A 22,906-nucleotide genomic window follows, 5' to 3' on the forward strand; every position below is an offset into this window, starting at 1 on the left:
CTTTTTGGCCCCCCCCCCCCAGCCTACTCACTGGTGGGGTGGGGGGAGAAGCAGAAAAGGCCTTGGCTCTGTGTAAGCGCTGCTCAGCAGTAAGGAAAACATCCCTGTGCTATGAACACTGTTTCCAGCACAAATCCAAAACACAGCCCCATACCAGTTACTGTGAAGAAAATTAACTCTACGCCAGCCCAAACGAGCACATGCCAAGTGTCACTAAAGATACCTCCAGAAACCCAACCAAAGGAGACTTGGAAAAAATACTAAAACAAACAGCAAAAATAGAGATTACAGATTCGCTGTAACCCCGCATTAGATACAGAATCTCCTCAGTTTGCCATAAAGATAACAATGTTGACCATAGCATGAGGAGCAGGGAAGATAACAAGTGGGCAAGGAAACTAAACTTATAGCCACAGTAAGGAGAACACTGAAAGAGTTTAATACATCAAAAGAGTTATGAAATATTAGCACATGAAATTGCAAGACCCAGACGCTGGTATTTTAACCAAATCTGTTAAGCAGCAGTACCGTTAGAGTTAAGAAAAAAAAATGCAAGGTGTGATAATATCTGATTTCTAAAACATACAAGAATTTAGAAGAAATTGGGGGGGGGGGAGCGTTGAACAGTTGGGGAGTAAACCCCAAAGAGAAGGAATTATGAACTATTTAAAGCAAAACACAATGCTGGCACTAACCACAGGAACATTTAGGCCTGTTATTAAAATCTGAATCTTGGCCAATAGAAGACTAATTTCTGGAACAATCTTCTAGTGGGAACAACAGGACAAAAAAGAAACTGTTTAAGTGAGGATTTAGTAAGTTTATGAAAAGAATGATTATACAGCTTTGTGACTCTAATAAAAAGAAAACTCAATAAAATAATCTAGACAGACTGTTCTAGCCTCATGTTTCTTTGCTACCAATGAGAGTTCCTTGAGTGACTACTCATTTCACGCACATTTTTGGACCACTCAGTACCACTCCCCTTTCCACACATGCAGATTTAAATTCTTATACTACCTGACAGTCAATTATCCCTCCCTCTCTCTGAATATACCTTTTATCATATTGCTGTTTGAAATGAAGCTACGCTTTATCTCCTACTTCCTCACTTCCATAGCTGTTTTCAAGGCTTGCATGGTATCCCCTCATATGGGTTATTTTCTCTTAATGAGGTTAATACATTCAAATCTCTCAAAGACCTGGTTCTGCTATAATGCATGTATCCATTACCTGCTGGCTCTCTTTTTTAAGAGTAGCGGATTAAAAAAAAAAAAATCACATTTTACTCCACAAGTAGTGGAGTAAATCACATTTTGACCCTTTTGCACTTCACTGTTTGTCCTCATGAATAAAGAGCTCTTTGAGAAAAGAGCTGATGCATATGTAAAGCAATACCACATATTTAACAGGAACTTCCAATTAAAAAACAAAACCCAGAAATTATGTCAAGGAACTTAAAGTGAGGACTGAGCCCTGCTAGAAAAGATGCACCTTTAATCTTGCCCGTGCTCATCCCTTTTCTTGGAAAAAGCAGCAAGAGTTTAGAACCAGCATACCAGAGACTGGCAAGTCCCAGATAAGTGCAACTGAGGTATTTTACGATGTTTTTTCTTTTCAGCAATATTATTTTAAAATAAATGCAAAACCAGTATCTCTGCTTCATAAGGTATGAAGAAAAATATTGTTATTTACCTACTGCAAGCTCTTCTCAGTAAACAGACTTGAACATGGTATCATACTATCTTTTGTATTGTGTAAACAGTTCTGCCACGGCTATATAAACAAACCTACTGACTGGCTTTAATTTATTTATTGACTTCCCGTAATTCATGATCCATTTCCGCAAAGTAGCATCAGCCAATTTCACCCATTATTAAAATAACCACCATCTCTAATTGATAAATTCTATTTTTTAAATATTTATGATATTTTTAAAATGTTCTAATACGACAGTTTGGGAAATCTGACTACGTACAATTTGTGTCTGAGGTTAGGAAGCTGTTCAAGTTTCTGTATCCTAGACTTTCATAGTGTAAGCAAAAGCTGTCACAAGCTGTCTAGTCTGCCATGTCTCTGCTAGGTGAGACCCAAAGAGGGACCACTAGAAAATAGTTATCTATTTAGGTTCTAACATCTTGAGACAAACATTTGACAGGGTAAGTTTTCTTTCACTTCCCCACGTAGCACTGGTGTTCAGTGAACCAGAAAAAAATCCCCTACGTAACCTACACTAGTGCGTATTTATTTATTTATTTTTAAAGGTTTTTCTTCCCCTCCCTTAATATCTAAACTAAATCTTCCTGAAGTTTAATCCTTTTTCATATGCTTGAGAAAGACAGAAGACAGGTCATTCCTCCTTTCAGAAGCCCTTTGATGTATGTTACGTTGTTGTCTCATACTGATCATCCTTTCTGTAAACTAAAGCTCCAGTTCTTTCAGTCTTTCTTTACAGACCAGCTTTTCTGGAGACCTGCTAAGGCTAACTGATCTCCTTCAGACTTATTCCTTTTGCTTTCTCTCTTTTCTAAAGAGCAATGCTCAAAGTACTCCAACCAAGGTCTTGGTAGTGCTATTTAGGGGGAAGAAATATCTCACTTTTTAAATAACAGGACCCTTACACATCCCATAAGGATGTTTGCTTTTTTCCCTCCCAACAGCACACCTATGTTGACTCAGGCTCAGTTTGCGCATCTCTCTAACCCTTAGATCCTTCCTGCAGAACTTTTGTTTGTGCAGTTGATTATTTCTCAGTTAAGTGCCTTGCACTTGTCTTTATTGAATTGCAGCCTATTTATTTCAGACCACTTCAGCAGTTCATCAAGTTTGAATTCTAACCTTGTTCTCTAAAGTGTTTGCAACTGTTGCTAGCATTTTTCTATCCAAATATTTAATATAACATGCACTTTTCAACTATTAAAGGACTTACTGAAAATCTCAAATAGTTTTAGACTTAAGGTGTACCCCTGACCAACCACCCCATACAGTCTTCCAGTCTGTGACTTGTTGACTGCTTTTTGTTTGTTTGTTTTTAGAATGTTCCTTTCCATCCAACTGAACACTTTACAGTCATTTAATGTAGACTAGGCTTCCCTACCTTGCTTAGGAGAAAGTCACATGAGACGGTATCAAAAACATCACTGAAGATAATATGCTGTGATGTTACAAATTTTCCATTTCTGTAGGAATTCCCCTCACTACTAAAAACGTTTTCTTGGCCATCCTGAGGGACCATTTTAGTTCCACCTGTTCTGTCCTTTGTCTTTCAGATTTATTCCTACATGCTTGTGTTACTCTTTTACAAGTCCTCTTCAATAACTTAACCTAGCTTTCAATTCCAGCTAAAGTTTCACATTAGCGAGGAAAATATTATTTGCTCCTCTACTAACTTTCCTACCTTTAATTCACGTTGGAGCAGGTGCTTTCCTGCCTTTCATGTATATTTTTTCCACGAAAATGCTAACTCTTCTGGACAACACTTCTCTTTAGACTTACTTTCCATTTGATGTTCACCATAATTGAGTTTATTGAAGTTTTCTTTCTCAAATACTTTCTTTCTCTGTTCTGCTGTGTCCTTACATCTTCACATTCTCAGCTGGTTCCTCTTCCTCAGTCCAGGGAAAAAAAATAAAATCTAAAAGTCTTATCACAAGATATTAACCAGCTCTGGTTAAAAAGGTCCTCATCCACCCGACTTCTTTGGCAATATACAATAAGCACTTACCTTGATCTTTTCTTCATATCTTTGCCCAGATACTTTCAGTTACTTCACCTCCTATCTGTGCTGGATCTCAGCAAAAATCATTTGCATCCTTGTGATAAAGACTTCATTCCCCCCGTGCCTTTAGACCTCTCTGAACAAGCCTTTCCTTTCTTGTCTGAATTATCTTACAAAGTTTCTATTTTGCCAGTGCAGTTATAATTTTGACTCAATACAAAAATTTTCAGTTTCTCCATACTTTATGCATCAGTACACAGACATCCAGGACGTTAAGCAATCTGACCCATGATTTTCCTTCTTTTGCTCCTGTATCTCAAGCAAGCTCCCTAGCTTTTGCACCTTTTCCATGTTATCAAAATTCATACTTAACCATTGGGCCCATGACATTGGCCCCTGCCAGACTGAATTCAAAGGAATCCACTCCAGTTTAGCAGGCCTGTGACCAAAGATGATGTTCTCCAGCCTCAGCACAACCCCATTCTTAGGGCCTCCCCCTTAGCGGAACTGGAACATTTTTTGGAGAGCGTCTTTTCATAAACACAAACAACAAGGAAATTTATTTTCTCTCACCCTCCGCATTTCACCTCAGACTTTCTCCCTTGAAGCATTGTAAAAATAACAAAGATCCAGAAGATTTTCAAAGAGTTACACATCGAAGAACAACAGAATACAACAAAGTACCAAGTCCCCTGTGTTTTTGCAAAGCACGTGAGAAAACTTCAGTGACCTACATGCATGCTTTGCAGTTGACTGAGAGCAAGAAACGTGTAACAGTAGATGAAGTTTCACTGACAGAACAAAAGTACTTGATGTTATTTAGCCTTGAGGGTTTGTTTGTTTATTTATTTAAAAGATGCAACATTAAAACAATTCCTTCCCTGCCACTGCTCATGCTGGATACAGTCATATAGCCACTGTGTCTGCAGCTAATCAGAGTACCCTGACCTCTTACAAATGAAAACATCTATAAACTCCTGCACAGCTTTACATCCATATAGATATCTATTGAGGTGGTAATCTTGCTGCCAGCTAGTACTGCAACCAAATCTCTTCTAGGCTTGTAGAAAGACCTGCAAACTTCCTGCTTGAGAGCAAAAAAAAAAACCAAGCCCAAAACCCACATTTTCCTCCTGTAGTGAGGAAAAACACTACAGCCATCTGCCCCAACAGTGACAGGTTAGTGAAAACATAACAAGTCTAAAGAGAAGTACTTTTCTGAGGTTTCCAGTTCTGAATAAAGATGCAGAAATCTGAAGCATACTAACCTTAGCTACTTGGTGCAAACTGAGCGATTATGCATCTGCAAGAGCTTGAAAAAGTATTAGAAATTCAGCTTCAGTTCTACCAGGTTAAATTTGTCATTTCTGAGCACAGCTGAGCTCCTTCTGGGTTTTTAGCATGGGTTTCAACATTTTGCTTGTGTTTTTTCCCCTTCTAATCCATCCAGTTTGATTCATGCCAGGTTAAGCAATTTATATTTAAACAGGTGAAAGAGACTAACTACACAACTGCTGCAGAAAAATCAAATACTGGTATTCTATATAAAAACAAATCACATGTAGCTATGTATGTATGTATCAGAAGTTTTTCTAAATCATTTAATGACCACCGGAAGTGAAAAGTCTGTTTTCATTATGACGTTCACGCAAAGACAGACTCTGCCTCCACAAGGGGATGTTTTCAGTAATTCATTTTTGCTGCTGCAACAACACTTTGCACTTAATCTCTTTCCACCTCTTTACCAGCATCCAAGCTTAATCAGCCAACCAAAAGCTTGCTACTGTATTAAGACCACCAACAAAATTAAACTTCACCTTTTGTACACCCACAGAAATGCTCTCTGCAATCCGCTTTGCAAATTAAAAATAGCAGAGGTGGTGATTAAACATGTTCTGTGCAAAAAATATGTTCTTTCCCCTGAAAGATTCATCTGTTTCCCATGGCTGTACACATATTACAGTCCTGTACTTTGACTGATACAATAAATTGGCATCAAATACACTAATAAACTAAACTTCTAGTTGCAGAATCAAAAAAATAGAGTTGTCTTATAACCAGAACAAAGACAAATTGCATAGACATTAAAACTTATTGGACATACTATTATCAAATACAACCAGGTAATTACATGTATGTTCCTCCTTTGCTGGAAACCCCTAGCAGCTGCATGCTCAGATATGCTCTCCAGGTTGATGCAAGTGTAACCGTATTCATTTAATAAAGATAAGTCAAGAGACACACCTCTCTAATTTAGAGCAGGATAATTCCTCCCTATTTTTCAGCAGTCCCCTGTTGATTCATTTCATTATAGGACAAAAAGTTAAAAGTATTGCTTTGGACTGCAGAAACAATTGCAGCTCTGGGAGCACACACATTTACCTTCCAGGACAGAATCATTCATCGTTAGCCATCTAAACCTCATTGACAGTGATTCACCTCAGGGGCACACAGGAATGAATCACATCTGTTAACAGCAGAGATGCTAGCAGCAAAAAGGAAACTTAAAACGTTGACTCACTCTCAGCCATTTTATGCCATCATCAGGAGAAACTTTTGAACAAGGTGTAGTATGAATTGATCTTCTCTTTTTTAAAGATCTGTAAAAACCATATCTTTTGTCTCACGTGATGGCAGGATAAGACCAGTTTGTCTGTGAATAGTGGAACAGCTGAACCATCCCATCTGCAGAGTGCCCTGGTAACAGGCTATTAAGACGCCCACTGGAAAATGAGAAGTGGGATTCCAGATCCCTGCCTTTATATAAAAGAATAAAATTCGTCTCTCTCTGACACACTGGACAAGCATCTAAAAGAGAGTAGACCCTTCTCCTGTGAAAAACAAATCCAGGTGAAGTTATTGACAAATAGTTAACAAGTTCTGTCTTTGGGGTTAAATGTAATATTAACGAAAAACCTGCCTCTGCAGAATTGTATTAACCTTAAACCTTTCCTCCAAGGAACTTCATGCTTTAGATATTCTACCAGTGCACTATGAGAGGATGCTCCCTATCCCAAAAAGCATCCAGGAAACAACAGAAGGATACCAAGAGACAGATGAAAACCTTACGAAATAATAGGCTAATATTCAGCAAAACCTTGATTTAGAACTGTTTAGCTTTTTACTATAGGTCCCCTAGCATGAGTATTCCTGCCCTGGCTAATGTAAGAAGTGTTGTCCTCAGGATATTTATGCTCAGCTGCATGTTCTAGATGGTCAGAAATGTGTACATTCAAATACTCCATTCCTAACATAGAGAGAAAAAATTGGAGAGCGCGCTAAATATGTCAATTGTGATATAAACTACTAGTGCCATCTTAAATGGAAGTTTCTGAGGCAAGAAAATAGTTGCAAAGGATGAAGTAATTCAGTGAGTCATATAGATAGCAATTACACAAAGCTGATAAGTCTCTGAGGATAATAGAGACTTTTAAAATTATTCATGAGAGAAGTGTAAAAAGTTTGATTCATATGCGACAAATTGCCCACTTTTGCATCATGCTTTTTTTACACACATTAATAATTCAACTTGATAGACACATCAGGTTTCTAAATTTTTATGTTTCCTTGTGCTTTTAAGCTTCTGTGTTACTTCCGTTAACCATCTCAGAGTTTATCAAATAAGCCTGTCTGAAGCATCTATACAAACAATACTAAAAATACTTACGAACAGCAGGCATTTTTGCAGGAAAAACATGTCATCTCCTGGACGCATCAGTGCCAAACTTGTTCACAAATTGGCAAGTAGTGCACAAATTCCTATGGGGAGGTCATCAAGAAGGCAGAACCAGGCTCTTCAACATGGTGCGTGGTCAGACAACAGGCATAAATTGAAATGAGAGGGTTCAAAAATGATAGAAATAAAAACTTTTTCCCCATGAGGACAGTCAAGCAGTGGAACAGGAGGAGAAGCCTCCACCCTTGGAGGCTTTCAAGACCAGGACGGATAAAAGCATGAGCTACCGGGCCTCATCTCGCAGCTGGCTCTGCTTGAGCAGAAGGTTGTTTTAGAGAGTTCCTGAAATCCCTTCTAACCCTAAATACCCAGTGATCCCATCATCCTGTGGGAGTCGTATCTCATCATCAAGAGAAATTAATGATAACTAGTCAATATGTGCCTTTAAAAAACTAACTGGGAAAGAGATTAAAAACAAAAAACTAAATATTTATGTTCTCCCTGATGAATGCATTCCTGTATCTGTACACATGCAGAGATGCATTTGATATTCTCTGTTATGCTGAAGAAAGTTTTTCTCTTTCCTAAGGCAGCGAAGGTTACAAGGTTTAAGTTGAGTTTGTAGCTGCGATTGCTCACTGGCAGGACAGCCTGAGCACAGCCCAAGAGGCCTTCTGGCAATTCTTCTTGTCTTGCCTGTTAAAGTATACTCTCCTCAGGGCAAGTGATTTCCTTTGGAAACGCTCATTCATTGTCCATCACAGCGAGTCCTAATCTCAGCTAATCAGCAATATCAAAACCAAGTTTTAACTAACAGCTTGAGAAAGATGACCACTGACAGCAAGCGAGACTTAAGCGGCATCTGTGTCATAACCCCAGATGCACTGTTGCGCAGTAACTTTGATTTTTCTACGGGCTAGGTCAGATTACAGATACTATGCATACAATTTTTCTCCTTGCCATCGCTAGGAATCTAACCAGGCAGCACAGTGCACTGTACCATGCTCTGTTCCCACATGCAGAAGCACTTCAGTCTCCCTCCATCCTGTTGCAAGCTGCGTAAGAGCCTTTCCCTCTCCATCCTGGCCAGGAGAGTTGCATCCAGCTTCTCCAGTTTTCTGTCTGCTACCGCCCTCTCTCCCCGGGTGACAGTTTTACAATATATTTGAGGCCCCTTCCCTAGCTTCAGGCTAGTTCTTTCCATTTTATAAACAGGCTTCGCACCCATTTGCTCCTCCATCTTGGCTCTCAATCTTTCCAGTCCTTTGTTAGGACTTTTCCTTCAGCCTGCCTGGGGGTCAGATCCTGTTGGCAACCATTCTAAAAGCTGATCTAGGAGGCTCGTTGCCTTCACATCTCCTTCCCCAAATCCCATCCTTCCCAGAAGGCAGAAATCCTGCAGGACATACCCCACATGTTTAAAGCCTGAAGGGTGCCAAAACTCCTCTGAGAACTTAGAGCTGGCAGATGCAAAGGTTGTATCCCAACCTTTTTGCAAGAACCTGCTAAGCTTGTGATGTTCCCAAATGCTTCTGAGCGTGATCTTTTAGGAAACAAGCTATGTCAACTACAGCACAACATAGGTTTCCTGCTGGCAAACTCATCAATGCTCACAAAAACTTCACTGTCCAACATGAAATACATAATACCAACAGGTTAAGCAGCAAGGACCCACTCTTACTCATCTTTTAGGCAAACAACTAATGTAAGTTTATGCTAGCAAGCACAGGGAAGTTTTCAAAATGGAAAAGATGAGCACAAAAAGCATATATCCTTGATATTCATAAGAAATGACCCTTCATTTATGCCAGTCTAATTACTTTATAATCAAAGCATACCTTGCAAATTTGAGAAAGCAGAGCTGAGACCTCAGGGGACAGTCAGCCCTGGTGGCAGCCCTGGCTGTGGCCAGCACAGGGTCAGAAGGGGCAGAGTCGCACCAGCTGCTCAGATGGAGCAGGAGGAAGGAAGAGACGAAAAAAGAGCAGCACTAAACACACTTGACTTCTCAAGGGACACCTCTCCCGTTCAGCTGAATCAGTGGAATAGGAGGGAGGAATATATAATATTTCATAACATACTCTTAATTCTTTTTACAGCTAGGTAGCTCTAGCTGTTAGGAATAAGCTTTCGAGGGAGGCAGACGGGAATGGTCTACAGAAAATTCACTGCAAGGAATCTGCATCCCTTTTTAAGCCTTCACATGGCTGCGTGAGAGGTCCCAGGTAATTAGTGCTGTCACCATTAGTGAAGCCTATTTCCTCAGTGCCAAAATGCAATTTGGCAAGAAGAAAATACTGAGTGCATTCGGGGGGGAAATTGCAGCAAAAATTCAAGTTCCTCCAACTAGCAGGCTCTGCAGTTTAACTTACATTTTGACAAGTTATATGGGTTTGATATGTCTATTTACTGGGCTTTTAAATAAAAACACTGGTTACTATAGTAACATTTACATCATAGGTTGTACTTATGCTGCCTCTGAGATACAGAAAACCAATCTGCTATGTTAACCTTTGCACTTCACTTCTGCAATATTTTAAACGACAAACCTCTTTTCTAATAAATTGGCTTTTTCTCTAATCATTTTACTTCTCAGATTATAAATTAAAATACATTTGATCTAATTTTCTTTTAAATGACTAAGCCTTGTGTGTGGGAACATGAAATCTGGTTCCAGGGAGAACAAGGAGAATGTATGTAGAAAGAAAACTGCAGTATGGGGAAATAAGACAAATCTTGCTTTTCTAATCCTCCTGTAATTTAGTTTCCTCTTGTAGGAATTATGGTAAAATGACAGATTATTATTTCTTTGGACAAATAATCTTCTTGTCTGCAGCTTTTATTTTAGCCTGTTAGAAAAGCAAAGCAGCAGGGCCCATTCTGAGCTCTGCCTCTGCTGTCCTTCCCACTATTTTTCCAGCCTTTTATCATTTTCAAGTGCTTCTGTACATGTGCTGTATTTGCATACCTATCGGTTTACTTTATGAAAGTTACAGTGAGTAATCACACGACACAGAACATGGACAACCTTGCTCAGCCAGCTTTGCTCTTGGGAATCCCCTTCACTAGCAGAATGCTCCTAAGCTTTCAGTGTCCTGATTTAGTGCTGGAAGACCTATTATACTCTCGATGAGGTCTTATTGCTGCAAGCTGGCATGGTTAAACTCTGTTCTAACTCTACAGAAGCACGATATTTAGTTAGCAAAATGTGACCCTCTTTGGCAGGTGAGGAAACGAAGCAAGGACATACAATAGTGGAAAACAGGTACCTATAGCTGCACCTTTCCATAGTTCATATCGTTACTGGCAGGAATAAAGACAAAGAGTACAAAGGCATGATCAAGTTACAATAAAACTAATGACTGAAGGCTTCCTCTCACGCGTCCCTATGGCGGGGAAAACAGAAACAAGCCCTCCACAAGTTCTTACGTGTTGATTTCCCTCCCTGAACTCTTCATCTTATAGCATTTAATACATTTCCAGCTTACAGTAGCAGAATGAGATCCTCCATGATTTCTCCCCTTTGCAGAGATGTGCTTAAACACTTACTAGGGAAACAGGGGGTGGGGTGGATGAAATAAAGGGAATTAAAAAAAAGCAGCTTGACAGGATAAAAAAGTCATTGGCGCTTTAACCAGGGTTCTTGATTCCAGTAAAAACACTTCTTGACCATGTATTTATCTAACAGAAATTAGCAGCTAGAAAATATAGAGAGCAGAAGATAATGCAAGGAGTGCAGGTAACTTACAGAGCTATCAGACATCTCTCCAGTGGGTTGAATTGCTTTTTCCTTCTATTCTTCTTCCTGAGGTATATACGCTCCTTTCAGATTGTAGTGAAAATGTGGATGAATGGGACTGCAGCACAGCCAAAACACTGCTGGTCATGTAAAGTTACTCTTCACTGATGTTCATAACCATGGAAAAAACAAGATTTGCTTTTGGTTCAGAAGAGAAGCATTGTTTAGTCTATTATCCCCATAATCCCTGCCAGGATGAGAGCACTACTCAACTACATTTCAGTGAAAAGAAAGCAAACACCACTACTTTTTCCCTAAGGGAGTGGTGGTGGAAATTTATCTCCAGAAGCGCTTTATGAAACCTGGCACTAATCTGAGTTTCTCAAGTGTGTCATCTAGCACAGAGGATATGAATTCACAGAATATAACTGGCAAGAGAGATAAACGGTGGAGAAAGTGAGAAGGTACTTTGAATAAATACCTTCATGAAAAAAATCTTGGCCTTTTCGCAACTTAGACATTTCTAAACCTGGCAGAAGGTTAGCCTGTTGCCCAGTGTGACATTCACAGACTCAATACTACAAAGAAAAAAATACCAAATGAAACCGTGGTCTAATCCAAATTGAAGCAGCTTTTGTGGTTTTGGCTATGGAAACAGGATTTTACTTCAAATGTTTATGTATCAGTGATGAACTTCATCCAACACAAAATAGAAACCCCATCTACTTCATGCCCACAATAAATGAAAATGCCACCATTTTTTCATGAAAGCAGGGGAAGTTGGAGAACGGGTACAAGGATCCTCACCCACCCTGTCCCACCATCCCAAAAGGGAAAAAAATTCCTAAATAAGGAAGAACGTCACACATGTCTTTCATAGCTCTTTTCAGATGCATTGTTCTTCTCTAAAAAAGGAAAGGATCGTATGTCCATCCACTATAGCTTAAAAGGACAAAAAAGACAGTCCAGAAAAGAAGAAAACCCAACAATGCTCTTTGACAAATGTAGCTGGAGCAGAGATTCTGGACATGCCACTATCTAAGAGTGCCAGACCTCCAGAGACTGAAACCACCTTCACATCAGTGCATGTGAAGACTGAAAGGATCTGACCATCATTTCATTTTTACATTCTATTTGTAGTTAGAATCCCTTTGCTAATATTTCCTATACTTCAAGAGTAGCCAGTGCTTTCATAAAACCGTTTATCAGACTTTATCCTGCAAAGCAGAAGCTACACAACTACACTGGCAATTCCTAACCAAACCAATTCCTAATCCATCAAGACTTATTTCATGTCATTAGTCTCATATGACTCCAGCCAGTCCTATTGCTCATCTTCTGTCCTTTAAGTGCCTGCAAGGCCACAGTGCCTCTGCCCACAAGGCCAGCCTTAATTCTACCTCTTCTCCCACTCCTTACATGTTACCTTCTCCCAAGCTGCGCCACGTATAGATCTTCTCTACCCCGCTAGCTGTGACCCCCAACTGCTTAGTCAGACGGCCTCAAAATTTTTCTCCAAAATCAATGTCTACCTCTCATGTAACACCAGCGTATGAAGGAAGAACACCTCTGTCTAAATTGATATTTAGACAGAAATTGATGTTTAGACAGTAGTATTTTAAAATAAAGAAGGAAGAAGAGATTAACTAGAATTTTGAGTGTTCAGATGGACTGTCGCACTGCAGAGTCTCTGAGACTGTAAATTCCTCCAGGTGGAATCCATCTGGTTTATGTGACTTGTACAATATTGAGTCAAGGCCATGTAAATGCAGTGATTAAACTGTAAGCTAGTATACCTACATGACTGGAATACACTATACATGGAAAAGATTTCATTGCTATGCATTTGCAAAGGGTGCATTGCTTCTGAGTGTCGGGTTCAAAAGTAAATTGAGATCATCATAATATATGAACTGCTGGTACAAACACTACATGCATTCATGACATATCAGTAATACCTACTTCTGATCATAATCACCTCTAGAATATGGTTAAAATCCTAGGAATAGCCACAGAGCATTTTACACTGCCAGGACGAACACACCGTATTTTCGGGGCAGGCAGAACTCACCTTCAATGCACCAGGCAGCACAATGTGCTGTGCAGCCCAATGTACTGCGTCCCTGTCATTACATACGACTCGGTTTGCACAGAATTCAACTTGCTGAAGATAGCAGGTATCTTAAAAGCACCATCCCATGTTTGCCACTCCAGTTTAGCAACAACTGCTATTTTGAGTGGTTCATCAAGCAACTATTAATTAATTTCATGAGGCTTTTTGGCAGCAGCCCTTTCCTGAGCTACCTCAGCCTTAGAATCTTCTTCAATCTATCATGTTTGGATCCGTTTCATAATCAAGTGTCTACTGAGAGCATGCTTTTTTCTCCTAACTTCTAGAAAATAGTTTAATTTGCCCCAAAGTAGCTGCAACAATGAAAAATCTAAAAATCAGATTATTTTACCTAAATGTCGAGCAAAGTCCTAGCATACTGTGTCTGGTTTTCAGCTACCAGTTTTTCAATGTTGCTCCAAACCACATGTTTAGGCACTGATTTTAGGGGGAGTTTGGCATCTACCCTTGAGGATCTGGGTCTCAGTCTCCAAAATCTGGCAGTATTTCTTCCATATTAAGATGCACTGTGATCAAGACCTATTAGAAACCACATCTTGCACGCACCTCAAAAAGAGATGTACTAGGTTGCTGAGACATTATGTGCAGCAGTGAAGACATTTCTGTCTCAGTAACTTTTCGGAGCTAGATCTGACAATTTCAAAATACCAGTGAATATTCCAACATAAGTGGCCAATAGTTTTGGAAGGAAATCAGAAAAATGGAGTGGAAAAAAGAGTGGGGAACGGGTGGACCCCTCTCTATGCCGAGATGTTGACATTCTGCATGACTTATTTTCTAGATAAATAATAATGGGTGAGAGGGACAGCACAGCATGGGAAAACAGCATGAGAAGAAAAATACAAGGCATAGAAAGAGTGTGTGGTGGGAAGACAGGGAAAAATGGGCTAGGAAGGGCCAGATACGGGAAGAAGCAAGAACAACAAACAGATGAACCCTGCTGGGGTGGAAATGATGTGTACAGATAGCCCTGGCACAGAGGAGGTGTGACCGAAGGGAAGATCATGGGATTCTGATATGAGGGAAAGGGTCAACAGGGAGACAGAGCCCCAACAAAAGGGAGTGGGGGGGGAGCGAAGTCCCTGTGAAGGGGCTCATACTACCAGCAGGATCCATCTACCTACCACCAGCAGGAAGGGTGCTACACCCTCGTACTCAGGGGCTGGTGAGAGCACTTCTGACTGTGACATTGCATTTGGAAAATTTTTGCCCTTCTCGACTTGGCAGCAAAAATGGGAGCAGCGAGGCGTGGGCACCAAGCCAACAAGCACTGACTCGGACAGCTGTTTCCTATTGTAGCAACCCCAGTTTTCAGCGCCGCGTGAACTAGGCTCAGAGCACGCTGACGCATGGAAGGAGGCTTGTGGGGAGGGAGGTGATCCGTATGGCATGTTTCATTCCCACATGAACTCCACATGGGAAACGTTCCCTCAGAAAGCATTACCTGCCTTTGCCAAGTGCTCTTGCTTCTGCACGAGGAGGTAAAGGCTAAGCCACTGCTGATGCTGGAGAAGGCACAAAGAATGGGCAGAGGAGGAGTCAGCCCTCTCCCGCTGATTTCTCTTGGCAAGAACCCCCACAAACACCAGTGAACCTTGAAATCTGGATCACAAGGAGACCAGACGCGAATTTCCGTCCTTCCACTCACAGACAAAAATGCCGTGCCGTATGCAGACCAGAGCTGTTCGTGCAAGACTAGATTAGAGCAGAAGAGAAGATTCAGGTACAGAACGTGTTCTAGTCTTTCACTTGTACCCCATGCCTTGCACCCTGTTTAAAATGTCACAGACCTTTGTTTTGGACATTGGGAGGTACTCTGCATCTCCAAACATCAAGATTCTCCCTTATTGATTAGGTACTTTAGCCAAAAGGTCCTCACTTGAAGTGCGTCAAACACAAACCTGATTTGACTATTCAGTTCAGACAGGTTTTCCCTTCACAAAGGTCATATTTAATGCAGCATTATTCCATCGTGCGTCTGACTGCAGGACATCCGAATGGCTGCTAATACCGTGGCACCCACAGATAACCCCAGCTAAGCATCGGTTGCCTTTCCCTCTACCTTGCCACTTTTCATTTCCACCAGTCCAGTTTCATGTATGTGGGTTGAAGAGAGATAAAATTGACTACTGAACATGATTAATAAAACTAACTTCAAAAGGTTTCATTTTGGGTAGGAAGTTTTGATGTTTAAATGGGAAGAAAATAGCCTAAATCCTGTTCCCACACTCAGGTCTCCAAAGAAAAATACAGTTGTAACAAATGGCCTATTACTGCAATTTAAAAGTTTTCAGAAGGCCAGGGAAATGCTATCAAGTTAACGTGATTACTAAAAGCGCTACAGGAAAACACATATTGACTGATCCTCATAATGAGTTTACCTACAGACTTCCTCATTACCTGCACATTACAGAAGAGATTTAGTGAAGAGAATACAATTAGCTTCAGTAACTTGTAATACCTTACACCATAACTGAGAACAGAGTTGTGTACAATAAAAATGGGCACTTAAATGTCAGACAGACGGATGGAAGAATGATGGTTTTACCTTTTGATTTACTTATACAAAGCCTTTTACAAAGAATCAGAAAGTTCAGGACCTATTTGTAAATGATCCACCAAAATTGACTTTATTTCTGTCTATCGGTGCAATTATTCTTGTCACTAAAGAAAAAGGCATATGCATAAATATCAGCGCTGTCATTAACTATGACTGCCATCACTTGTCAGAAGCATTCACTGTATAAACAGAAGAAACTAAAATTAAGTTAATTGGGCTACTTTTCATACCAAATCAGAGGTATACATTTTAAAAATACCTTACAGCCCACAAAGTTTGAGAAACCATTTTAGAACAAACTTTGCACAGTGAAACACAGTAAATCATAAACTGCCAGAGCATATACTTTCAAGAATTATAAAGCAGACATTAGGTTTTTGTATCTAATAAAAATTCTTCCATTCTGTAGAGAGCTTTGGACATGAGTAAGAGTTCATATTTAAAACAGAGCATCAAAAACCATCCAAATATGCCAAATCAGAGCTAGTGAAAAAGTTTCTTTTAAAACTCTTTCAAAAAAGCCTTTAAGATTTAGCACAAGAAATTTACTGTATACCTCACCACTAATAAGACAAGTAATAAATTACAGCCCAAGTACAATCATCTATGACCTTTTTTTTTAAAAAAAAAATAAACAGAAATATCACCACTGCATCTTAAGAAAAGCTGTAAACTTTAACCTGGCTGTAGATATCCACGTAGCATCACAGCTACTGGTGGACTCACAGGGAGCTGCACCATGAGGAACTGGCACCTTTTCATTTGCACTGCACTCCATTGCATTTTGCCTTCTCAAAAGCCACCTCACGTGACATTTATCTACTTCAGCTGCACTCTTTCTCTTAAGTTTAATGAAGAGATTTCCACTGAAATTAGATTGGTCTATGGAGGTACCAAACTATTTACTGCTCAATGAGGGATCGGAAAATTCAGTCCTAACCTGAAACCCAGGGATTTCAACAGGAGCTGAATCAAGCTCTGAGAAGAGCAGGATTGACTTATTTATTCATGCTGGAATCCTCTCACTAGTTAATGATCAACCACCGTCGTTTACTCCAATTCAAGCCCCAGACAACTCACTGAGTTGCAAGAGAAAAGTTCTTCCGTAAGATTTTTTTTGGGGGGGTCTTTCAGGTGACTTGCTGCAGGAAAGAGATTTTTCTTTTTAATGTATACACTATGATTTTATTTCCAGTCAGGTATTCTGTTCCCTGTTCAAATCTGAGTTCTGTCATAGTGAAAGAATGGGCTCTTTCCTCATCCTGGAGTCATGACGCATAATAGTCTGTGTTTTAGAAAGAAATTATACCTACAAAAGTCTGCATGGGAGTATATGAATATAAATATATATATATATATATGTACTTACACATTTAATGGGAATTGTCCCAGAGAGCTACCATTTTTCCAAAAGTCAAATCAGGGATATAACCCAGATACTTCTACTGTGCCAGCTGTACTGGAGTAAGGTTAATTAAATGCATCCTGGTATAGTGATTACTGGCCTTATCTAGTAATGCTGGATTTATATCATGTATTAATACACGATGCTCAAAAAGCACATTCTTTAAGAGCATGTGCTAGTTTCTCTGAAAATAAGGACTCGATCTCAAGGCTGCCCACACATCTGTTCTGGTTAGTCTCACCACATCTAAAAAGAGGCTCTGGATAATCCTCATTACATCCCAAGGGACCTTCTGGGGAATGAACTTTGTTCTTCTACACAAGCCCTCTGGTTCATTAACGCATCTGACAGAAAAGTGACTACAGCAGAAGTTAGCATTCAGCACCTCAACACAAACTGTTGTGGAGCTCTTAAATTCAAGACCAAGCATCCACCTTGGAGAGACAAGATGTTTTAAAAGTTAGCCAGCATTGTGATTACAAAATGCAAACCCAAATTTTTCCCCTAACCGAGGTTGTGCTAAAAAAAAAAAAATAAAAAAATTTGCCTTTTTTTTATATCCATGTTGCTATACCAACATATACATGCTATACAACAAATCCTGGCTTTAATAGCAAAGACACCAGAAGGCAAATGAGGGGAAATGGGGCAAGGACAATCAAGACAATAGCACTGAAAAGGAGGAACTGTAATTACTCAAACTGTTTCTCTCTGGGTAAAGTAACTGTCATCTCAGAATGGTTTCCTGGTGTATCTGAGAAAGTCAGTCCTTACAAAAGAGCATTGAGTATTTTTAGCCTCTTTCTGTTAAACACAATTTTTAAATAATTAGAAATTGGAAGTCAGAGCCATCAATTCACATCCAGAACCAATTAGTATTTTATGACATAGTTCTTTTTAAATTGCCACTTGCCTGCCCCTCTTTCCATCTTGTTAATACTATCCATAAATCAGTATTTGTTAAGTTGTTTTGAATGTGTGACTTGCTTTTGGCTCAGCTTCTTCTGACACCCGGAGTTGACAATAGCTCAGTCCCATCAGGGCGGGGAAGCAAGGACTGGTTGCAATTACTGACTGGGAGGTCAAAATTCACTCCGATTCCAGAGAACATAGAACTGCCAGCAATTGGGGGAAGGTTGCTTTGGGTTGGTTTTGTTTGGTTTTTTTTTTTAATGGAACTGTAGCTAAAGGCACATGTGGAGCAGGGAAGTGACCCCCCAGGCCCTACTGTAGGCTAGGGTTAGGTAAGGGATCTGAGGACTCTCTCAGCAACCCCAAGAGTTAGGATGAGGGCTGGAGTCAGGACAGAGCTGCAGCTCAACACCTATTCGGAGCTCGGACCTTCTTTGCTTTCCTTGCTGGGCTGGGCCCTGGGGGAAAAGGGCTAAAGAAAGATGAAGAAAACAGACTGATGATGGGGTACAATCACTGTAAAAGGGAAGAGGAACAAAGAGACACCTGCATCAATCTTCAGGTGTCTAGAGAGATGAATAATCTGAATCCTAACTGAGGATATTTGCTGAATCCTAATTAACTTTACACATTGCTCACTTATGAGACTACCAGATTAAGACTGTGCATTTTGAAATTGTTTCTAGTAAGTATCTGTCTAGCTATTAAAAGATCCTTGTAAACTAACATTTTCTGCTATAGATTTCAATTAAACAGCAAAGTATTTGTTAAGAATACAGTCTTCTTTGAAGGAATGAATAGAAGAGACAGCATGCTCTGGACTCCCTAAAGTATATTATTTTGTATTATCTATCCAATTGAAAAGGTAAAATTTACTTTATGTATGCATACGAGAAATATTCTGCATTTCTTCATATTTTAAAATTAAAGTAAGAGCAGAGTTCTCTTTCAAGAATATTACATGAGAAATTGTTTTATCATCATAGAGTTGTTTAAAACATCCTAATGTCTGACTGCAATCATTAGCATTTATTTAGTTAGAAAAAAACAGAATACCAAAGAAAGATTGGCCATGCAGAGTGACACTGAGCCATGTTACTAGAAACAAAGACAAGCTGTTAAATCCTCTCCCGGAGTAAAGTGCCCTCTGTTGAAATACAGGCATATGGATTTTTGTAGCCAACATCGCCCCCGTATCCTGTGTAGCGCAGCCAGAAGAAACAGACATTCGGACAAGACGGACAGTCTGTTGCATAGAAGTGACTCATAAGCACGCTCACAGATTGCCCTCGGACATGTAAGGGTTTCAGCATCTAACGGGATTAGGCCTCTTTCATCCCTCCTTCCCCATCCCACTGACACCAACAGCAAATTCCCACCAGCTTCAAAAAGGGAGAATTTGATCAGTAGCCAGTAAGTTACAACTATTGCAGCTTTTGTTTCTATGTTGTGTAAAGGCTTTTTTTGGTTGTTCGTTTTTTGTTTGGGTTTTGTTTGTTTGTTTTTTAAGATGGAAGACTGGTAACAAAGGCTCCTATTATATTGTGAAATACTAGTCTTAGGCAGGAATTCAATGAATAACAAAATCAGAAGCCCAGATCAAAGAGTCACAACAAAGGGTAAGCAAAACATATAAACGTCATGATCAATCCTCTTATTCCAAGCATATGCTTTGTAAAGCACAATAAACAGTTTAAGTTCTCCCCAAAACCTCAAGCAATCAAAAACACCCAAGCAGCAACTGTCATTTATTCATATTGACCAAGAAAGTGGAAGCATCTTAGCCCGTATAGTAGAAAATGAAGCTCAAAGCAGGTGATAAAAAACAAAATTCACGGACATTGATAGCCTCAGCTGACCTCCTGGACCTAACCAGGAGACACCAACATCCCTTTTTGCCTTGAGCTCTGTTTGAGCCTCAGCACTCTATTCTCCACCTAAGGGTTTCAAATGAACTCTATACAACTTGAGCTTGAATACGATTTCAGGGGGGGTTGTGTGTGTGGCTTGTTTTTTTTTTTAAACTCCACAAAAGTGAGCAGTTAATTTTACAAGCATTCCCTGGGAAAACATGCAATTAAAATTACAACATAACACAGGCAACTTCCACCACTGAATGCCAGTTCAGCTGTCAGCAAGCAAACAGCTAACAAAGAAAATATCAGGGTTTCAGATCACGACACCTGGGAGGACTGCTGTAACTATGTATTTGAAATTCTTCATTTTCATAGACAGCAATATTATAATTTTTGCACAATTATGTTCATTATACATAAATTACATTATTAAACAAAGCCATAGGATTAGTCTCCCTTTGAAAAGAATCTTCCTCCTGTGCCCTAGGAATTTTCTGGGGAAAAGGCGGCATATTTTTATAATCCCTATCCTCTCCCCAGCAGTATCTGCCTCATAGATGGCCACAAGGACCACCAAGCATTGAGGGCCAGCAGGAAGAAAGCCATCGGCACTTGCAGACAAGGGATGATCACCCTCATGACGGAGGAAGCAGGTAACAATCAACCAGTCCATTTAAAACAAGCCATTAGAAAGAAGTAGTATCCAGAGTATTTGTTAAAATCTGGACCTAATCTATGGGAAGCAGTAATTCCAAAAAAATAAGTGAAGTACCTCCAGCTGAAGTGCTAGTCATGGGGCATACCCAACTGTAACCAATTTTTGAAAATAACCCAGACACACAGCTGAAATAAACCTCAACATAAAGAACAAAAGCAAAACAATAAAATGAGATAAATATAGGAACAGGCCATTGGAGAAAATGCTTCTCTAAGTGTCCAGCTGATCTTTAAAATTTAATCACAAGTCACCAGTCAATGCTTCCTTATGTATTTTATCAAGAGACACTTCCCTGTAAAGCCCTCTAGTACATACTGGTCATGTATTTGCAGGGGCCACTTAAACAAATCAATTAGTCATTAGTACCTGGTGTGCATCCAGCTTCATGAAATAGTCTTTTCATCCATTATCACAGATCAGAAACAATCCCTGCAGAGTAAATGATGTAGTATCTTAAAAGTCATGCTGTGTTAACAATTGAGATCAGGGTTATAGAGATCATTTTAGAGCTTTACATAATTTTCAGTTTAACAATAAAAATCTACATGTGGCTTGCTAGGACAAGTTTGTTTGGTTAACTCCCAGGTATTAATGAGCTTACATTCATTTTATGGGATTAAAGTCTCTTTGAAGTTTTTAGAAAGCTACCCAAGGTCATAACTAGTTAGGAAGGTTACCAGCTTTCTTAAAGGACTGAAGAGACTACGAAACCAGCACAAGACTGTGACTGGTACCCTGTGCTCCTGACTCCTCACACATATTTTATGTTTTTCCTCCAGCTAAGTATATGTTGACAAGGTTAACAGCTCTATTAACTACAAAAACAAGCAGCTACAAGAACAAGGGTGGAAAGGACAGGAAATAAAAGTTATACCATACAGATAATCCTAGCAAATCCAGAACCAGGTTAAATAAAGGAGCTCAGGAACCAAGCCTAGAGCCTGAAGTTATTCTATATGCAAAGCATGTTGGGCTAGGCAGTACAGAACAGCAATCCCAAACATTCATTTTGCAAAACAGGGCAAAGCCAGCAGCTAACTGATTCAAAGCGCAAACACACTCACCTTCTCCAACACTTAGTTGTTCAAATCATTGCTGTAGACAGAAAGCATCAGCTACTCAGAACACAGACACTACAGCCTTCTTCTCCTGATGGTGGGTGCTTTCACAAATTGATTAAAATAACTGAGCAGGCTTCACTTTCACAAGGGCTGGTGGGATCAAAATCACCCACTTAATACATTCACCAACTTAACTACAGGAGTACTGACCTAGACCTAGAAAAGAAAGAGAGCTTTGACACCCTTTGCGTCCCTGCCCATCAGTGCGGACAGAGCAGATGTGTCTTACTCTAGGCTCTTTCAAAGCTAGGAAAGTGGAAGAGGACAAGTGCTACCTTACACACCATCTTTTTTTGAACGCCTTTAAAAAGCTCACAGATTTACCATGTACATAAGAGATAAGTGATGATAATTTCCCTGCATATTAGAGTACCGCCTGTACAACACATTCTAATGCATGCCATAACAGTAATGCCACCTACTGCAATTAGATCATGGCTTCTGAAATTTGTTCATTATACCATTTATACCGTTAGGAAAGCACCACTGGATATATTTTCTCTATCTTTCCTCTCACACAAGAGTCTGTTGTCATCTCTTCAAATTTAAGACAGACAAATATTTAAGCATCAGGTATGTTTATTAGACAATTCAAAATGTCAGTTTTATTAGACAATTCAAAAAAAAGTAGAATATGTTTTAATTTCCTTATTTTAACACTTCATCATCTCAAGAACCTGGCAATCACAGACAATAAAAACAGTGTTTACAAGTTACAAAAGCTGCACTGCATTCCGAATTACAGAAAACATGATTAGTTGACAAGGAAGCTTTATAAAATGCAGTAACAGATTTTCAGCTCATTATGAAACACAGTGATATTGCCATGTATATGCATTCACAAAATCGGCATAGTATCAAAATTAAGGCACTTTGGATACATAGTATTCACTTCCATATAGGAAAACAATTTCAGAGAAACCACAGTAAACTGCTACTGGTAGATAGTGACAGTATGCCCAGTACTAGCCATCAAAGCACCAGGTTTGCGTGAATGAGCGAAGCTCTTGATAAAAAAAAGCACTGAAAATTTTTTTTACCCTGACTATTTGATGTCGAAGACTCATTCA

At 39.6% G+C, this 22,906-nt stretch overlaps 1 protein-coding gene across 1 annotated transcript in view; it reads right to left on the reverse strand.

Annotated features, from left to right (window-relative positions):
• The window catches only part of LEPR (leptin receptor), a 64,725-nt gene extending 43,584 nt beyond the window's left edge, over positions 1–21,141 (reverse strand). The window contains exon 1 of the mRNA XM_010561523.1: positions 21,082–21,141. Coding sequence (XP_010559825.1) covers positions 21,082–21,092 — 11 coding nt within the window. The 5' untranslated portion in view covers positions 21,093–21,141. The remainder of the gene's footprint in view (positions 1–21,081) is intronic.
• Between the last annotated feature and the right edge of the window lie 1,765 nt (positions 21,142–22,906).

The sequence above is a fragment of the Haliaeetus leucocephalus genome, unplaced genomic scaffold (genome assembly GCF_000737465.1).
Source record: "Haliaeetus leucocephalus isolate CR32 unplaced genomic scaffold, Haliaeetus_leucocephalus-4.0 Scaffold147, whole genome shotgun sequence".
NCBI lineage: Eukaryota > Metazoa > Chordata > Aves > Accipitriformes > Accipitridae > Haliaeetus > Haliaeetus leucocephalus.